Source organism: Netta rufina, assembly GCF_964035555.1.
Source record: "Netta rufina genome assembly, chromosome: 15".
Taxonomy (NCBI): domain Eukaryota; kingdom Metazoa; phylum Chordata; class Aves; order Anseriformes; family Anatidae; genus Netta; species Netta rufina.
In genome coordinates this window covers 16,697,305-16,717,201 of record NC_140138.1, presented here as the reverse complement: position 1 = coordinate 16,717,201, position 19,897 = coordinate 16,697,305, and the positions used below count along the sequence as shown (strand labels likewise).

Sequence of the window (19,897 nt, the reverse complement as noted above, 5' to 3'; positions counted from 1 at the left end):
TTGGCTGCAGGCAGCCCCAAGCCGGGCAGCCACGGAGGCGAGCTGAACCGAGCACCGCAAAGCATTTGCCATAGAATCTGAAGAATTTGGAGTGAAACCCCCAAAGAAATTAAGCACAGATGGGTTACAGGGGAAAAAAGAAACCCGAATTCCTCCTGCCGCTCGGTGCTGCCTCCAGCACAGCCGTTTGTCCCCGCTGCAGCTCCGTGCTGGCCCAGGGACCAGACAGGCACCGTGCCGGGGTCACCGGCTCCTCCACTGGGGAGGTGCCAGGTGGCTCCTGGGGTGCCCTACAACAGCTGAGGATGTCGTTCCTTCCCAGCCCCACGGGAGCCATCCGGAGCCCCACGCCTCTGCGCATCCGCTCCCCGCCGTCCCTCCCCGCCCTCCTGCCCACACTCCGTGCGTTTTCCACCCCGAGCCCCCTGCAGCACGCCGTTTCCTGGTGTCTGAACGCAGGGCCAGGCAGCCACAGCTGTCCCCGCAGCAATCTGCTGCGTGGCTGGCAGGCCCCGGGGTGCCAGCAGGATGGTTTGTCACCTGGAGGGGCGAGCAGTGCCCTGCAAGGGCTGCAGGTTCCCATCCCACAGGGACTGCAGGTTCCCATCCCACAGGTTCCCACCCCGCAGCCACACAGTGGCTCCCCCCCCAAAGCATTGGCCCTCCAGAGCAGCAAAGCATGGGAGGAAATACGTGACAAGAATTTCTTTCTTGTCCAATCAATAGCACAAGGAGAGGCCCTGGGGATGCAGCTGAAGCAAGATGCAAGGGATGCTGGCAATCCCAGTCCCACACCAGCATTTCTTGGCCATAATTACTAGGATTTGGGGCTTTCTGCTTGAGCTGGCACACTGCTGGGTGCTCCCCATGCTCCCACACCTGCCTGCTGCCTCCAGCTCCTCAAATAGTTCCGATGCACTCTTAGGGTTTGCTTTTACAGCAAGCTCAACGCTGTTGATTGCGTTAATGGGTAGAAACGAGGTCGAATTGTTCCTCTGTGTAAAATCCATCAGCAGAACAGCAGCGGCTTGGCTGCGAAGCTCGAGCTATGGACAGCCACGACCTGATCCACGGCGGCTTCGTTGCGCGCTCACCAACGGAGCAAAGCTCCTCCAGCGAGACGTGCTGGTGGGAGGAAGGAGGAAGGGGCAGAGGAGGAAGGGACAGGCCGTGGGGTATTTTTCCTTCTCTGAAGGTGCTGTGGATAGCTGCCGTTGTGTCGGGCTGACGTTGTTACGGTGCATTCGGTACGTTCCCATGTGCGGAGCGGCGCTAAACGACCTCCAGATGAAGCGAGCGCCGGTGCAGGCTGGGAGCGGGGCCGGGCCGGAGGAAGGAGGAGTGTGCGCGGATGCGGCCCTCCAGATGCAAACAATAAGGCCAACGGATCTTGATTTCATCTGTCAAGTAATTGGGCTGGAAGTCTGTGCATGCTAATGACTCCACATCAAGCGGCTTGGTGTTCAGATGTGACCCATCCCGCTCCGCGGGGAGCGCGGGGGGCTGCAGCCTGCGGTGGCCGTGATGAATAACCCCCAGATGTTATCCCATAGGGTAAGCGAGCCCCACACGTATGTTGTTAATAATGCCAAAGATCTGAGGTTAAAAATGACCAGGGGGCATCCACATGAGCCCGGGGATGGCGGCTCCCACGGGCTGGCCCTGCTGCGGGGGCGGCTGAGAGGAGCTGGGGCTTGGCCCCGTGCTGGGGCTCCCCACACTGGGGTGCCCTCTGGTCCCCACTTTGCCCGGGCAGGTCAGTGCTACCCTGTGGGCACTGCTCTTGATGCCCAGGGAGCAGAACGGTCCCTCTGCCCCAGGGTTATGGGATCATCAGGTCTGTTCCCACCCAGTACCTTGAAATCTCCATCCATCTCCCTCTGTACAGTGATATGGAGCACGGAGATTCTGCAGAGGCCTTGGAGATGGCTCCTTCTTGCCATCCCAGTGGTGTTTTGGGTTTGATTTTACCACTCCGGGATGCCTTAGAGCCGGCTGCAAAGCTGAGCTGGATGATCCCCTGCCACACTGTTTGCTCAGCCCTGGGTCATGGGGCTGGTATTGGAACTGAGCAGAGGCTTCACTAGCTCACCAGGCAGCTCACCACTTCCCTGGGCTGCACATCCCATCTGTCCTGCTCTCTGGCCCCGTCCTGGCAGCCCGAGATGCAGAAGCAGCACAGGGACACACTGCTCCCAGTGCTGGGCTGCTCAGGTCCCCTCCTGGTGCCACTGCAGGGACCCAGCCCCAGGCACAGGGAAGGGGCTGCTGGCCAGCCGTGTGTCCAGGTTTCTTCCCCACGGTGTGATGCTAAAACCCGCTGCCACCATTTCAGGTTTTAGGCTCTCTTGTTGGTTTTAGCCACGCTCAGGAGGTGAGTGGGGTGATGGGGGAGACCCAGGGCAGGGCCATGCACAGTTTTCCACCCACGGGCTTCATCGTGCCATCAGCCGCAGGCAGCAACGAGCTGCTGGGACATGCTTCTGCACCCCCTTCAATGTGAACCCTTCCTCATGGGAGCACCCAGATAACCAGGTAAAACTTTGCAGCCTATTGTGGGATGCTGTTTGGTACCAGGAGCCTGCACAGGGCGATGCTGTTCCAGCGGTCCCATACTCCTGGGGGTGCCTGCGGAGCAGAGCCCCCCTGCTGCCCCCGCCCGCTCGCTCTGACGAGCCTCAGGTTACCGGCAGCTCCGGCCCAGCTCCATTTCTCCCAGACACGCCAGGGCCTGGGTGATTTCCCTGAAAGCTCCTGTCGTCAGCCCGGCTCCAGACAAAGCCCCACTCCTTCCCAGCGGGGCCACGAAGCGCCGCGCGCTAACCTGAGTCACGGGGAGGGGAGAGGGGGCCTGTGGGGTCAGGCAGCACATGTGGGTGCCTGCGCTATAGGAACCAGATGCCCACTGTCACCAGGAAAGGGGATCCTCACCGAGAGGCTTTTGTCTCCAAACAGAGCCTTTTCCAAGCCTTTTCTCACCACGTGTGAGGCGGGAGGGGGCCGGGCACCGGAGGCACGATCCGAACGCTATTGAGGCGCGCAGGCAGGCGCACGCAATCCCCCAGCACCTGCACTTTATTGGTGTGAAAGGTATTGCAGCCCGGGGCAGCGGGAGCGCAGGCGTACCCTGCGCCCTCTTTTATTTGGAGCCTTTCCAGCCCTCCCCCCTCGCCGATTGCTCCAGCATGTGCGCCGCAGATGGGGAGAGACGCACGGCACCGTCCCTCGCCCACCGGGCAGGGCAGGGCAGCCCACGGGGACCCGCATCCTCCGCACCCAGTGGGCAGCAGGGCTCCCTGCTGTGCCCCTCTGTGTGCTTCTTGTCACTCCCAGGTGACACCCAAAATCCTGGAGCTCTCCCCTCGTCCCACAGCTCCGGCACAACCCGCCGACTGCCCGGGCTTTGATTTCTGCGGCTGCGATTCTGGATGCACATGATGCATGTGGCTATTGAGGGGAACAAGGGTATGAGATCGTTGTGTTCATTACCTGATTCATTACGTGTTCATTAGCTGTTCTTAATGGCCAAGCGTTTTGCTGTCGTAGGGGGTTTACAGAATGAAGGCTGGAATAGGCAATGGAAACGGACAAAGAGAACGCATCGCCCGCCTGCAGGGCTTAAACACTCCTGAGGTGGGAAACGGGCTCTGTATTGCCAGGGGATAAAAGTGGGGGCTAAAAGTCATGTTTCTGACCCAAAATTTCAATTGGCTTCTTCTGCTACTACTGAAAAGCTACCGAAGTTTAGGTCTTCTCAAAGTAGGCTCTGCAATCTGCGTTGCCCGTGGTGTTTTGCTGGGTCTGGGGGTGCAGCCACCAGGGTTTAATCCAGTGGTTACTGTTGCCTCCCCCTGCACCACGCTGGTTTTGTGCCCGTCTCCAAAGGCTGCACACGTGCACCCCAGAACGACACCTGGGAGGCTGCCTGCCCCTCGCTGACAGCGGGGAATCCTTCCAACACTGCTTTTCCTCCTCGATGCATTCGAGACATTTCTTTAAAGCTTCATGTTTCGTTATGGCTCGGCTCTGCTCCAGATGTTGCCGATGTTGATCCCACACCTTCCTCTCTGCTTGGCCACTGGAAATTTGGCTGAATTGGAGCCAAATGAAAGCTACCCCCCACCTGTGCAAGGAATTAGCAGTGGGCATGCCAGAGTTTCATAGACTCGTAAAATGTGGCCATCTGCACCTTGTGACATTTTGTTTCAAGATGAACAGCAAAACAACCCCCACCGCAAATTTATTTATTTAGTTATTTATTTACTTATTTCAAAAAAAAAGAGGAAACTTGTAAACGGATTTGCTTGAAAAAGGCCGTTTCCCACAGAGGCTGGGCACAGCAGTGTGGGGCGCACCAGCTGGGGCTTGGTGCGAGCAAACGTTTCTTGATGGAGTGCAGCTCTGCGTGCCCACGGGGTGATTTTGCAGGTGGTGAGGGCACAGTCCTCCAGCTCTACCCCCAAGACAACAAGCTTTGCTGGTATTTTATGGCACGGAGGTGCCCGCATGGGATCCAGCCCTCCCATCCTGCCCAAGTTGCTTCCAGAAGTGGTGGGTTTGGGGCTGCCCAGAGCCGAATTCCTGCTGCATCTCCCCCTGGACCAAAAGGGGTGATGCTGCTGGTGCAGACCTGTGACAAGCTCCGGGTGCTGAAACAGAAGGAGTACCTGTGCTCGAGTGCAGATCGATGGCTGCTGAGAGCCGTCGTTGGGATGCTTCCAAGCACATCAGAAATACATCTATCTGGCATGTAATTAACTCTAAATGAGATCGGCAATGAACACATAATTATGGTTCCACTGAGTTATTAAGCTCATAAAGAGCAGGTAGGCAGTTGTCGAGATACCCCCGGCCAGTCAGCAGCCGCTCGCCGTGCGGGCTGACACAGCAGCCAGGCAGAAATAACAGCAGGGGGGAGAAACAGGGGGCTGGAGGCTGCTAACAAGGGGCTGAGCCTCACCCCATGCCAACCTCGCTTCCTCTGGGAAAGGCAGAGGCACCACGGGCTCTCCCACAAGTTGTGGCTCTGGGAGACCCATGGGGGCTTTGCTGCCATCCCAGCACCGAGCCTGCCTTGTCCCCAAGCTCTCTGGGCTGCAGACACCCCCTAATGCCCCACCAGGGTCCCCAGACACCGCACCGAAGGTCCTGTTGTGTTCCCAGGCTGCAGCTGGATGCGCTCCTGCACCATCAGCTTTGGCTGCAGCAATATTTCCCCTGCAAATACAGTGATATTTCACGGGCTGGCTACATGACATCGTCAAGAGGTGACTTTCTCAGCTGAAAACGGCCTTTTGGCACACTGGGGGTCCCAGCAGCGTGATGGCTGGGTCCACTGGTGAGCTGCCAGCTCCCTTGGGGTGGAGTATTGCCCCATACATCCCTATAGGATAAAGAAATCCCCCTGCTCCCATAGAGCGGTGTGACCAGATGCTGGGGAACAGCAAATCAAACAGAAAAAGCACCTCTGTGCGTTCTCCTCCCCCAGTCCCCGCGTTTCTGCAGCTCCAGCGTGATGTCAAACTGTTGTCACTGCTGTGTCTTCGCCCAGGAGGGCACCAATAAGGGAGTAATTGCAGTCAGCCCGAGTTTGTTTTTGCGTGGAAAAAAAGAGAAGGAAAATGGGGCTGGAAAGCTGCATGGAGGATGTCTGAGGGCTCTGGATGGCACAGTTAATAGCTGGAGTCCTGGGGACAGAGGTTTGGGTAGGAAAGGCTGTGTCTGATACCCTACAGCTCTGCCTACTCTCATAAAACTCACACATTTCACATATATTATTTTTTAAATTGAAGCTTTAAAAAAAATCAGTGGGTTTTGGCTGCTTTATCCCCTTATTGGGATTATTTAAATCAAAAGCAGAAATATGGGGCAGGCTCCTTTTGTAACCACGGATGGCCCGGAGCCAGATGCCTCTGCGCTGCTGCGGGCGGGCGGCGGATCCTGGGCGGGCACGGGCACAACGGGGACCCGGGGATGGGGCCACCCCTCTGGGACCTCCGTCCTGCCCTGCCACCACCCCAAAGGCCATTTTGGAGGAAAAAACATGGAGCTGAACCCTGGGCTGTTGGAGGGAGCTGGGGCAGCACCGGGGGCTTGGGATAACCCTCCTTCTGCGTTGGGCATGCTGCGAGCACCAGATTTGCCCTCTATAATCACCGCGTTCCCGTTCAGGGGCTAAAGGGACCAAACTGGTGGCATGGAGAGTGGCACAGGAGAGGCACCTTTGGGGGTGTTTTTGTTGTGTAAACGCTCCCCGAGCGGGGCTGTCTCCAGCTCGCTGGTATTGCTATAGCTACAGGCAATTTTCTGCGTTCAAGTTTTGCAAAACCATATTAAGAAAAATCTCGCCCTGGCGCTGCTGGCTCTCCTCCAGGCTGGAAATTGCATTCCCCTGCTTGAAATTCCTCACGGAGTTTCAGATGGAGAATGTACAACTTCACTTTCCATCTCGAGCTGCTGTCACACATTTTAATAACAGGGGCTGTGCTACACCCCAGAGGTGGCCGCGTGCCAGTATTTTGAAGCGAACCCGTTGGAGCGGTTGCGGTGAAGGCTTGGACGGCGGCGCAGGCGCTGAGCGAGCGGCGGAGGAGAAGGAGCCGCGGCTCCAGCCCAGCTCCAGACGTGTGCCGTGTGGCCCCTTCTGCTTCCCGAGCCCTGCTCAGCTCCTCAAGCAGAGGTTGGAGTTTGTGGGTTAATTTTCAGCCTCCCAGTGGCCGCGGTGATGAGCTCCCCGCTGTGTCCTCCACCCCAGGTGATGGGACACCCCTGCTCTGGGCACGATCAGATCCGTTTGCTGCACTGCAGCACCCATGATTCTGGTTAGGAAGAGACACGGTTCTTTCCTCCTTCATCCTCCTGGCAGTCCCTGTGCCCACATCCATGAAAACACCAAGAGCCTGGCCCTAATGAGCTCCAAGCTCCTGCAAAGCCATCCCAGGTCTCTCCCTGTAAAAGCTGGCTCTTCCCAAAGGGAGGATTAGGGTAAATCCTCCCGTGCTGCTATTTCAAGGTCAGGACACCTACAATGCCCAGAGGGCAAACCTCAAAACTCCCCGGGTCCCTGGGGAAAGGCTCAGTAATGTCACAAAGTGGCTGAGCTGGGTGACAGGGGTGACCTTTGCTGGGACCCTGCAGGGGTCCAGCCCCTACTTGAGCACCCCCAGGGAGACGTAACCTGCCTCCTTAGCTGGGCTGGGCTGCTTTAGGGACAGGCACAGGGCTGCTCTTCTGGGGAACACCACTATTTGCATGGCTCAGCCAGCCCCAGCCCCATCTGCATCCATATCCCAGGGCACACGTCTGGGCTCTGCCTCCCCGCGCCTCTCCTGGCTGCAGGCACCGCCTCGCCCCTTACCAAGCCCCTTCTCTGGCTTGCTCTTTGAACCCGAGGAGCCGGGTGTATTTGTAAAACACACCGCCGTAATCAGGGAAACAGCCGCCCTAATTGGATTGGAAGGGCCCTGAGTAATTGGCTGTTTGGGAGCAGCCGTTTCGAATCAAGCTGTGCGCCCTTTAATAAGTTTACTCGCCTTTATCAGCTTGGCGAACTCCGCTGCGGAGGTGACCTGTTAAACGATCTCCTGTGTTTCTAAAGCGCTTTTTATCCCCGCTGATCCCTTGAGCCATTTTCTTTCTTTCTTTGTAATAACAAACTTCAGGAGACCCACGGCGCCCGCGCTGCAGCTCCCGCCTGCGTGCTGCACGGGCTGGGGAGGTCCCAGGGGAAGGGGCTGTGTGGGGATGCTCCGACCACTATCGGGGAGCCCATCCTGCCCAGGGGAGATGGTTTGGGGCTGGGGGAGGGATGGATGAGGGGAGCCGTGTTGATGTTGCTCTGTGTGGACTGTGAAGGAGCTCGGTTGCTTGAGTCCAAGGGCTCCAGGGCAGGTTGTAATTAAGGGAAAATGAGGGCAAGGGCTGGCAGAGGGTGCTCCGGGTGAACCCCTGCACGGGGCACAGGCAGTTTTGGGGAATGCTGCCCTGAGTGTTTGCTCTGTCCTGGTGTCAGGATAAATCCCTGGTTTGCTTCAGGGGTGCTGGCAGGTATGGCCATGGGACAGGGCTGCCCAATGCACCTGGCCAGGGGGAACCCTCTGTGCCCCCAGAAAACCAATTCAAACCACACGTATGTGCACCGCAGTGTCTGGTGGAAGTTCCTGAGCTCGGGGATGTGCCTCCCTCACCTCTTCTGCACTGACAGCCGCTAAAAGCTCCTTCGGCCAAGATCCACGGAGCATCTTCGGCCATGCAGATGCACAGCCACAGTGCCATGGCTCCCCCCGGGCTGTTGTTAGTCCCCCAGTCCCTGGGGAGCTGCCAAACCTGCAGTCAGCTCCCCTGGGACCCCTGGTTACTCTTCCTGGCCCCAGGAACGATGACCCTTCCCTTCCTCAGTGCAGCCAGTCATCTCCAGGGCTCGAACACCCCTCGCCCCTGGCAGAGGTTGAGGCAGTGGTGATGTAGTGAGTGCAGCGGCCGGCCCTCGCATCTCATCAATCAGGGCTCGGAAGCGCGGAGGCTCCCTCCACATCCGCAGTGTCTGCACGATGCTCCCCACGAGCGCTCGCAGCCCATCCATAATGCTGGTGACAGCCCGGAACACTTTCATCTGCATCTGCCAGGGCAGCCGGCGGCTCTCATGCACCCCAGCAGCCCTGGGGACCAGCTGTGCCCATGGGGTGCCTGTGGGGCAGCCAGGTTTGGCTCCTTGGGGCGAGCACATCGGTGCCCATCGCGGTGGCATCACTTGCTCCTGGCGAACGTGGCCTCATCCAGCCAAGGACCTTTAAAATGATTGGGAAACTCTTGAAAAGCGGCGGTCTCCGGTGGGTTGTGTTATCAGAGCTGCAGATGAAGAAGTGCTAACGGAGGGAGAAGACAGGCAGCGTCCCAGCAGACAAGGTGGCCGGGAGATCAGAGAGGGCCTGCTCTGGATCCCGTGCCCTGCACAGCCTTCAGCCACCGCCAGCCAGCGGCACCGCGCACAGGGACGTCGAAGCTGCTTAGTTCACAGCAGCCTTTTTTTGGCTGAAGGCTGTGGAAATGTTGGCACCAGGATCCCCAGGCCCTTTCCTGGCTCACTGCCTGCACAGGACCCTGAAAGCATGTCCCCAAGTCAAAATGCAGTGTTTTGTCCTTAAAAAGCTCCTCTGCTCAATTTAACGTTATATCGAAATGACAGATTGGAAAGAAATCTCAAAGAGCTGAAAATTGCTACCCGCCTGTTTCGTTTCGAGTCAAATTAAATGTTCTAATTTTGCTGAAAAAGTGACACCTGAGTGCTTGTTGCCTTTAACTGTCTGAGCCTCCTGGCCCCAGGACTGAGCTCCAGGTCACCTTTTAGGCTTTTTCCTCCAGCCTGGTGGGCAGGCAAGGAAAAGGCGCTGCCCTTTGGGCCCTGCCCTGCTGTGCAGCGGGCAGATCGGGCAGCACCAAGAGGCAGCACAGCACCATCCTGCTGCACCATCCCCAGCCCTCTGGGATCCTCCCTGCGTGAGGATGAGGATGGTGCGGGTGCTGCGCTCCCCCGCCTGCCTTTCCTGTGCCTCCCTGGCTGTGTTTAGACAGAATTTTGTCAAAATGCATATATTCCTGCCAAACGTTTCCATTTTGACAAATTGGCATTTTCCAACAACAACAATTCCCCCCCCCAACCCAAACACGGAGCTGGAAAAATTCCCACCAGCTCTAGCCCGGAGTGAAACAGTTCCTATTTCTAATCACTTACGTAAACTCAACAAGAGCTGGCAAGTGCCGCGCGGAAGATTTTGGATGCGTTTTTATTTATCAAACTGCTCCCGATAACAGATTCACTTCCTCGTCGCAATCCTCCCTTCGCGTTTTTCCCCGGGGAACCTTGGCGTTGTGAATTGGGAGGTTTCTCCGTCGCGCCCCAGCGTTTATTTCCTCTTGTTGAAAAGCTCCCGTGCGCAACGGGCCGGGCAGCCCCCGCGCAGCCTCCTGCGAGCGCCAGCCACGAGAGGGCACAAAGCCCCCTCCTGCAGCCGGGCGACCTTGCAGCTTTGTCATCGTGCCACCACCCAACCGTGCTGAAATGCGCATTCAGGTGCCCGTGGCACCGTGCAGCCTGTCACTTGTGCCACCACCGCGCAGGAGTGTCACTGTCCCCCAGGCTCGGTGGCGATGCCGCGGTGTTTGCGCAGCTCTGCGCCCACGGTTTTGGGCCGTGCTCGCCCCCTCCCCGCGATGCTCTGTCTCTTGGAAGACTCGGGGGATCTAATTATAAAAAGAGCTGATTATACTGATAGGTTAATTAAGACACTGCTGATTTCAGAGAAAAAAAAAAAAAAAAGCCTTTATCACTTATCACAAGGCTGGAAGTGAGGCTCGGCATTTCGGGGTGTGTGCCGGGGCAGATCCTTGGAGTGATTCAATGAAGCCACAGCTGGGCTGGGGGGACGACGGCCCCGAGGGGCACCCCAAGGCCGGGCCTGGGCTGGTTTGTGTTTGCTGTAGGTCCGTGCTGCGGGGAGGGCAGGGGCAAACAGGACAGTGCTGCTCACGAGGCCCTGGCCTGGCCAACACTGCCCAGGGATGCCGCCCACAAAGCTGCTCGCTGCAGGGTCACCGTGTGCCACTCGCACTGCAGCACCTGGGGCTTGGCACCTTGGTGCTTTGGGATGGGGGAATGGCATTTCCCTGGCTGCTGCTACCCCACCCCACTGCTTATTTCAGACGCACGTTTTGGGTTGCAACACCTGAGCTGCTGCTTTGGGGTGTATTTTGCCAGGTGCAGGGCTGGCACCCCAGGTTTCTCCCCTCCCAAACAAGAACTATACGCGCATGCTGGCTGCCTTTCCACACTTGCAGCAGAGCCTGCACAGCCCAATTAGCACTGCCCCGGGGGTGCCAGCTGCTAATTGCGGGCCTCGGAGCTCCCAGCACGGCGAGCACTGGGTGCAAGCAGTTCAGCCCCCACCGGGACCCTGCTGCTGGGTGTGAACGGCTGCAGTGCGACTCCAGAAATGATAAAAAGAGGAGAAAAAAAATTAAAAGGGGAAAAGAAAAAAAAAAAAAGGAGAAAGGGAGAAAAAAAAAAGGAAAAAGGGGAAAGGGAAAAAAAAATGAAAAGAAAAAAAAAGGAAAATGGGAAAAGAGGGAAAAAAGAGAAGGAAAATAAAAGCAGCGTCTGGGAAATCGCCGCTCCCCGGCGAGGGCTGTCCCGGCGGGGTCTCTGCCCCCCCCGAGGGCTCCCCACGCGTGAGCCCCGTCCCCGGGCGGGGCCGCCCCACGCGCGCTCCCGCCTCCTCCCCGCGGGTGGGCGCGGGGGGCGGTGCGCGGAGGGCGGGAGGGGAGGGCTGGGACGGGCCGGGGGGGCGCGGAGCAGCGCGCAGGGGGGGGGCGCGGAGCGGAGCGGGGCCGAGCCGAGCCGAGCCGAGCCGGGCAGGGCAGGGCAGGGCAGAGCGGCCGCACGGGATGCGCTGCCCGGCGGGGCGGCGGAGGCGGCGGCGGCGGGGGCGGGCTGCGCCGGGAGCGGCCCCCGATGGGATGTAGCGGGCGGCTGCTGGGACCCGTCGGGGGGCGCCGCGCCTCGCTGCTCCTCACCATGATCCTCTTCTTCACCTACTTCTTCTACTGCCTGCCCGGGCCCTGCGAACCGCTGCCCCCCGCCCTGCTGTTGCCGCCGCCCGCCGCGCTCCCCGACGGAGCGGTCCCGGGGACGGCGGGGGCCGGGGCTCCGGGGGCTGCGGGCGGCGGCAGCCGGAGGTTCCCGCAAGCCATCATCGTGGGCGTGAAGAAGGGCGGGACGCGGGCGCTGCTGGAGTTCCTGCGGGTGCACCCCGGGGTGCGCGCCGTGGGCGCCGAGCCGCACTTCTTCGACAGGTGCTACGAGAAGGGGCTGCGCTGGTACAGGTAACGGCCCCCCCCCGAGCATCCCCCCCCGACCTCTGGAGGGGTGCAGAGCTGGCCCCGTGTCCGTCCCCCCCCCCCCCAACCCCGCAGGCAGGTGGCGGAGAGCTGGGCAGCGGGTGCTTGGCTTTTTTTGGTGATCCCCGCTTGCGGTCGTGGCCCTACCGCTTCGTTCGCAGCCGTCCCGTGGCTCTCACCCCGCCGATTAACTCCTTTAGGGAGCTTTTTGTTTGTTCTCAAATCTCAGTTTCTAAAACTGAAAGGAGCGAGGAGCTCAGCTCGCAGGACCTGACTTGATCCCGGCAGATTTTGGCATTGAAACCTCGAACTGATGCAGGAAGGGGAAGGGTAAAAGAGTATCCCTTGAATTCCCCGGTCTGCTTGTGTCAAAGGGCAGGGCTGTATTGATTCAAGGGAGTTGTTTAGTTTTGAGGGTTTCAATGGAATTGAGCTCTTCGGGCGATAAAGCATCGGAAGAGCAGCTACTGTGCATGTGTTGTCCATTAAACTCCCGTATCGTGGCCAACTCCAAAGTGGCCGGCCAAACCTAGTCGGAGCACTAAGCCCCTTGAAGCCAGCGAAAGAATCTGCTCCGTTATTTTGAAGACAGTCCAAGTGTACAGATTTATAAAAGCGCGGCGGTGTTCTCGCGAAACATCTGAAAACAATAAAAGGAGTAGCTCTCCCTGTCCTTCCTGCTCCTCCACCGGGCTCCCTCCAAACCCCGCAGGGATATTCCTTCCTACGTGCGCTTAATGGTTCTTTATGTTTTGGGGAAGGATGCAGCTGAGCAATGCTCGCCCAAATAATAACCTGCGCAAAATAAGCCCTTTTAATGGGAAGCGTAATTTTAGTGGTAATTTTACCTGCAGAGTTTCAGCTCTGTAAGACCACATCTGGACTGTAAAGTTATTGACTTAACACACCTTCAAACGCAGTAAGTAGCACACTTATTTTTATGACTGTATTAATATTGCCGTGATTTATTAGCTCATTTCTCCGTTCCATACGTATCCGCGGCGCACTAGGAACAATAATGATGATAACTAATTTTTGGGGGTGAGGATTACAAGATAGATCTTGCTTGGCAGGATGGGAGTTTAATGACCGCAAGCACGTAATTAAAGTGTGGAAGATCGAACGCTTTCATATCGTTTGCTATAGTCCGGCGAGGCATTTGCAGGATGGACTGTGGCAAGAGAAGAATAAATAAAACTCACTTTGGGATTGCTGCGTAGGGAGTTTTCAGTGCTCTGAGTGCTCGCAGGGAGCCTGGCCTGGAAGCAACTAGATGATATGAGATGATTCTCTATATGGCTATGGTAAATTTGGAGAAATAGAGCAGGGAACATTTTTGGTGCAGCCAAATACAATACAGGGAAGCATACTGTGTACTGGGAAGAAGTTGCATCCTTTCTGGTTGGGGGGAAAATTATTAGATGTTTTGGTTTAATTCCGCATAGAGCACGTGTGTTTTCAATCATATGCACAACAATTTTTCGGAGTTTCCTCTTTTCCTTGCATCTCCTGTTTTGTCTTCTTACGAGATCTTGCTATACTGAGGGTTTTTCTTCCCTTGAAAGCCAGACAGAGCTAAATGTTTAAAGCTGGGGTGTGTTTGGGTGGAGGAAAATAGAAGTTGGACAGAAGTTCAGGTTTTTCCAATGATTATCTCAAAGTGGTGTAAACATTTTTAAAATATTTGAATGTGCTAGGAAACCAAAATTACACCAACTGCTTCTCATGCCAAGATATTTGGCCTGAAGGCACCTGTAGGTCGTTGCTTGTCTCAAGTCAGTGTAAGGAGAAAAAAGGGAGAAGAAGGAAAAAACAACAACAACAACAACAACTTAGAAATATTGCCACAGAATTTTCTTTCTTCATAGTTTAATCCCATAGGGATTTTGCTTCTGTGGAAGGAGTATCTTCTTGTGGGTGCTGAGTAGTTTACATTATAATGTAAGTCATTGACTGAAACCATTTGTTCTTACTGGAGCATTTTATTTTATTTAAATTTGAAATAGCTCAAAGTCTTTTTTTTTTTTTTTTTTTTTTTTTTTTTTTTAAGTAGTTCTTTTTGCTGGTATGACGAAAATACTTGGTAAAAGCAGCAAGCATCTCATCTGAAATTCCTTGAGTTACTATCGGTTTAGCTAATTATAAGAAGATTAAACACCTCCTCTAGCCTTGCAACGTAAATTACCTAATGGATAATCCAAGCATGAAGTGAAATTTTATCCTAAAGCAAAACAGTGTTTTAACTTTTTTGGCACTCGGTGCTGCTTAGGGTAAACCCAAATAAAAAGAGAACGGGAGGGATATCAGTGGGCGTGCTCCTCTCCTACACAGCAGCGCTGGGAGCGCGAGCGTCCTGCCGGGGAAGCTGGAGTGGTGCTGTGCCCCTTGCCCCTCTGCTTTATGGCAATGCGGGCAAAGACAAACATAAGAACCTAATCTGAGGTGTTTCCTGGTGATATTTCAAAATTCATCATAAGAATGTGAAGCGGTGCTCGGTGTGATGGCACCGGGCTGATCCTGCCCTTGGTTGCGTGGATATAGAAAAGTTGTGCTCGCAGTGGGCTGAGCGGCTGCAGGCTGCCATGACCGTAAGCCCTGGGGGCTCACAGCCCTGCCACGTCCACAAGCGGTGCTCGTGGGGGCTGGGGGCATTTGCTCATTGCCGTGCCCATGTTGGGGCGCAGCTAGGAACCTCCCACTGCCTTCCTGGTTAGCAGAACCAGCCTCATTTTCCACTCGGCCACCCGATGCGGCTGTACCCGCAACCAGCATCCGTCTGTCCCACACCTAACTCAGCGCAGCCTCTGCGGTTCTGGTGCTGCTGGGAAAAGGACTTGAAGAAGGGGGACGTGAGGCATGAAGGCGGTGCAGGGAATGGTCTTTGCGGATGCGGTTTTGCATGAAAGGAAGTTTGGGGGAACGCACATTGCGAGCACTCGCTCTGCTGTCGCTTGTACAAAGTTCCCTTGTCTCCGTCCCCTGAATCTTTGCAGTGGTAGCAGCTCCATCAGGCAGCTTTGCTCTGTCTTGTACTTCCTTGTACGATTTATGATCTGAGCCCTCTCTTCCCCGTCTCCTCTTCCTGTTTTTACCCAGTATCTAAAGAAAGAGCCTCACAGCCGGAGAGGGCTGGGCCAGGGCTTCTGGTGGCCGTTCGCATCTCTGCTCCGTGAGACTGCGCTCTGTGTGATGGTGCGTGCTGGATTTCACAGGAATTGCAATTCCTTCTTCATTTTCTTCTACTTTGGGGCAGACGTAATCAATCCAGCCAGTGTGGGTTTGCTGGTAACAGTTGGCAAATGCCTCCACGTGAGTGTTGAGGCTTGAGCTCCGCAGCGGCCGCACGCAGCTGCGTGGGCATGGCCGGCACTGCCGAGCGGCCCGGCGCTGCGCTCCTCTGTGGCTGGCTGCAACGATTCCTCCTCGGTTTGCCTTTCGGTGGGCTGCAACGCATGCAGGTCTGCATGCTGGGGGCTGCGGGAGGAAGAACTCTTCATGTGGTTTGTCACGCTCGCGCTGTGCTTCTGTGTGTGCATCGAGCAGCCGATGGATGCCGGGCTGCGCGGAGGGCGTCCCAGATTGGGAGCATGTGTGTGTGCCCGGCGGAGGTGGACGGGGAGCAAAAGCTGCTGCATGAGATGTTTTCACCCTTCGAGCCCATTCATGGAAGCTAATAACGTTCTTGAAAGGCGTCCAGGATTTCTTGAGCCAGACTTTGTTATCTGCGGACCTCGCAGCCCTGGAGCCTTTGAGCGGCAGGGAAGGGACGCGGCTCCGGCGCTGCTCTTTTGACTTTTGCTGTGAGTGTTATTGGCAGCTGAAAAGTAGAGCTAAGTAGATGCCTTCAGGGGGTTTTGTGTGTGTTGTGATTGTACAGACAGATCAAGACACTCTATAGCACAAGCTGTTGAATAAAACCCGGGCGCTTGGGCTACTCGGGAGTCACCAGGCTGCGTTTTGGCACGAAGCTCGGATCCCCTTCCAGGCAGAGCTTTTCACAGGCGCATTTAAGAAACACATAGGTGGCAAGAGACAAAGGGATCTTGCGAGGAGTCAGATGGCGATGCACTGAGAGCTGCTCCGGGACATTATCTTTATTCATTGACACCGGCTAATCTGCTCTCCTAATGGACTCACGTTTCAGCACTCTGCGCCTCAAAGTGGCCCTTGTTTTTCCTTGGTGTGTTTGCAGAAACTCAGTCCTGGAGCGCGCTTCTTGGGTTTACTACTCTGATTTTGTGATCTCTCACTTCTTTTTTTAGTTTTTGTTGCAAAACAGAGCCTTTTTGTATCCGCTTCCTCTGTCCTCACCCCCATGTTTAAAAGATTAAGAGCAATCCTAAAAGAAAAAAGAAAAAAAAAAATTGCAGGAAAGACGAGGAAAAGCTGCAATTTTCTAACTACAAAGAAGATATTTTAATGCTTTATTTGATGCAAGATAGTTCGGATTTGTCTTTAGATGGAAAAAAACATGTCCACGTGTACGGGGCTCCGTGACCCCGCCGTATTGCTGGCTGTTGAGGGAATGCTTCAGCCCCAGCTCTGCGCCAAGAGGAGGGAGCAGGCGCTGTGCTAGCAGCAGGATGGGTTGGCTCCACCACCGTGTGCCCCGTCCCACCGCTGCCTGGTTGCTGCAGCGCGTCGCATGCTCTGCGTGATACGTGCAGAGCTAGGTCTGCTGCAAAGTGCTTTCACGTGGGATTAAAAATAGCTTTTATTGCCACGATGTGGAATTAACATTTGAAAACGTTTAAAGCGCTCGTAGGCAGCCACCACTGAGGGCAGCGGGGCTGGGCTGGGCTCCTGCTGCTTCAGGAGCTCCTCCTGGGCCACCCTGTACAAGCAGCAGGGACCCCTGGCCACCAGCCCCAGGCTACCACTGGCCACCAGCTCTGGGCTGTGCTCTCACCCACATCTCACTGGTGCGGGCAGGTCTGAGCACCGGGGTTTGAGGCTGCGAGGCTCAGCCCGGGCTGGCTGCTCCATGCAGAGATAGCGCCAGGCGCAAGCGATTGAAGCCGCGTGTTAGTCTTGGCCCCGGGTTTTCTGATAGACGCTGTGACTCGTGGAGTGGAACGGGTCGTGGTCCTCCCGACTGAGGAATTCTTTCTCTGGTGCTGTCTCTTTTAAGTAAATGGTGGTTTTATATACACGCTGTGCACTGGAGTGTGTAGAAGTAACCTGAGTTTCTAAAGGATTTCAAGTATGCCAGCGTTGCTGTCCCAGGCTGCTTGAATAAATAGATAGGGGCTGGGCACCTGGAAATCCTGGAACTGTTTTAAAAAATGAATATTGTATGAATCAATGTCTTTGAAAAACACTTCCTCGGTCACGGCCTTTTCCTTGGGTTCCCCAGTTGCTCTTTTGTAACCTCAGGGGCTGGAAATTTAAGCACATAAACGTGGGAGTTTTTTATCACCCCCTTGGAGCTCCAGAGAACTTTCGAGGCTGAATGTAAGAAACGTTCAGGGGCAGCAGTGGAAGCGGATGGGTTTCTAGGAGTGCAAATGCTGAGGGGCTGGAAAAGCAATTGTGGCAATATGAGGGGCTTGGGGTGCTAATGTGGGGCTTTGGCAGCCTTAGCCATATTCCAGATGAGGCCAGGGGGCTGCAGGGGCAGCCTGTGCAAGCACCCCTTGCGGGGGGCTGCTGTGCTTCCTACCCACCCTGCTTGGGACAGGCAGGGTCCCCAGGCCCCCCTCTGTATTGCAAATTGCCCCGTTTTGGCAACTTTGCTTGAAACCCTGCAGCAGCACCGCGTCCTGCAGCGTGCATCGCATTGTGCCGACACCCGGCGACGCCTCGCTCAGCACCACGGGGGTTTCTTCTTAAGAGCATTCTGTTGTTTTTTTTTCTTCCAGATTATTTTTAGATGTGGATTGTGACAGAAGGTGGAAAAGGCCACTGGGTTTAGGGTGCTTTTATGCAAGGAGAGACTATTACTTAGGGGTGTTCAAAGCTTTTTACCAAACAGTAATTACCGTCCCTGGAGACGGAAGCGGGCAGCTCGCATCCAGTCGAGGAGGGAGTTACAATAGTTAATTGGCAAATATGCTTAAAAGCTTCTTCCTGACCTTTTAAAAAACTTTTCACTGAAGCGGGCTCCGGTAGAGATTGAAAACCTGACTAATGAAAGGCCAGGTTTAATACCAGGACTTAGCTCTAAATGGCTTTTCAAAGGGCTTTGGAAATCCGCCTGCTTACAGAGCTGCTCGGCGGCAGCCCGATGCTCCCATTTCTTTCCTGCAGGGCCGTGCTCTGCCCGGGAGCGAGAGCTGACGCCCTTGGGGGGTGGCCCAAGGGCTGAGCACCACGGTGGGCTCGGGTTCCTGCAGGCATCCAGCCCAGCAGCGAGAAGCCAGCCGCGGGGTGCCCGGGGTGCTCGCAGCCCTCACAACTCCTCCGCCACCAGCGCCTGTGCCCGGGGGCGCGGCGAGGGGCTGGCGGTGCCGTGGGAGCCCCTGCTCTCCTCCCACCGCATATTTTCTGGTGCGTTTGTTTATAAACGTACCGAGTGAGGAGAAGAGGGATATTGTGAACAGCTTTCTGCAGGGCTTTGAAAATCGCGGTGGCTGCACGCAAGAAATACACGGCAGCTTTCTGCAGCTGGGCCCAGAGGAGGAGGTCTGACCCTGCGCCGCTCTCCTACTGGGGCTCTGCCCAAACTCGCGGGCATCACGCCTCTGGCCCCCCCAGTGTGTGGAGCGCTGCCTGTGCTGTGCAGGCAGAGGGGTTGATTTTGCAGCTGGGGTCCCCACCCTCCGGTCCCGCAGTGTGGCTGCCCGGGACTCTCGGTTGCTCACATTTCACGTGCTCACATTTTGTGGGGATGGTCCTGGGTGAAAAATTCACAGCAGCTAATTCAATTTGGCCTCCCTCTGCCTCCGACTGGGGACAGCTCGCCGATCACAGGAGTCTAAGCGTCTTCAAAATTATTCATGCATCTCTTAAGTGAGTCACTCTTGATCTGAAGAGTCATTTGAAATGCAAATGGTGAATATTGCAGTCAATCAGAGCACTCTGCTGTCACTGGGGCGCGGAGGCAGTGTGTCCAGCTAACCCAGCCTGAACGTGCAAGCGATCCCTGTGTACTAGTTGTAAATGCCTGACGTTGTAAGTCCATGGGGTCAGCCCCGTGGACTGCTGCTATTTATGGACCAGAGCAATAACTGTGTGCAGGAAACCCAGGCTTTGCTACGTGCTGGAGAGCCAGAGACCAAAAAGAGCATCTATCCCTGCTCCAGCACACACTGCTCGCCAGGCAGCTGGGGTTCCACGAATTGCCCAGCACAGCAGCACACGAAGCACTCTGACAAACACTGTTTATGTCTGAATTGTGGAGCAAAATGTTTGAAATGGCTCCTCTTGGAGTGATTTTGCACAAAATGTCACGGCCCGGCATGGACACGACTCCCCATTCCAGCCAGCAGCCTCGCGGCGGCTGGGGGCAGCGCGGGAGATCTCGGTGTCAGAAGGAGCTGTGGATTTTAACACAGCAAATTGATTACAGGCAGGAGTGAATTACATTAATACATCCACTTGTCACCGAGGTCTTATTAGTAATCTCCACTCATTAGTCTGGAGAGAATAAGGATGTGACCTTGTTAAGCATCCTTGCTGCTGGAAGGGCTGCCCACTTTGCCATTGATTTATTGCTCGGTCCCTAAGCAGCGCGAGCAGCTCCGTCTTTTCATGCACACCTACGTGTACCCGTGGCTGCACAGGGGGCATTTGGGCGGTCATGTTGGAGAATCTGTGATCTCGTGCCCGGCCACTGCGCGCCCCTTGGGCCGGTCCAGCTGTGAGCTAGCAGCCGCTGTCAGCGGGCACCGCGCCGTGCAGGAGAGGGAGCGGGTGCTGAGTGATGGGAACGCACAGGGAACGTGACGGGTCCCGTCCCCGGGGGCCAGATCTCAGTTCTGCCTCCTGATGGGGTGCAGCAGTGCTGTGGCCGCGCTGCCAGAGCCCTCCCGCACCTCCCAGCTGCTCCAGAGCCCACAGCATC

General features: G+C 56.0%; 1 protein-coding gene across 1 annotated transcript in view; it reads left to right on the top strand.

Annotated features, from left to right (window-relative positions):
• Positions 1-11,506: 11,506 nt before the first annotated feature.
• HS3ST6 (heparan sulfate-glucosamine 3-sulfotransferase 6) overlaps positions 11,507-19,897 on the top strand; it is a gene marked incomplete at both ends in the record, with an annotated part of 28,437 nt that continues 20,046 nt past the window's right edge. Inside the window, one exon of the mRNA XM_084295676.1 lies at positions 11,507-11,877. Coding sequence (XP_084151802.1) covers positions 11,507-11,877 — 371 coding nt within the window. The remainder of the gene's footprint in view (positions 11,878-19,897) is intronic.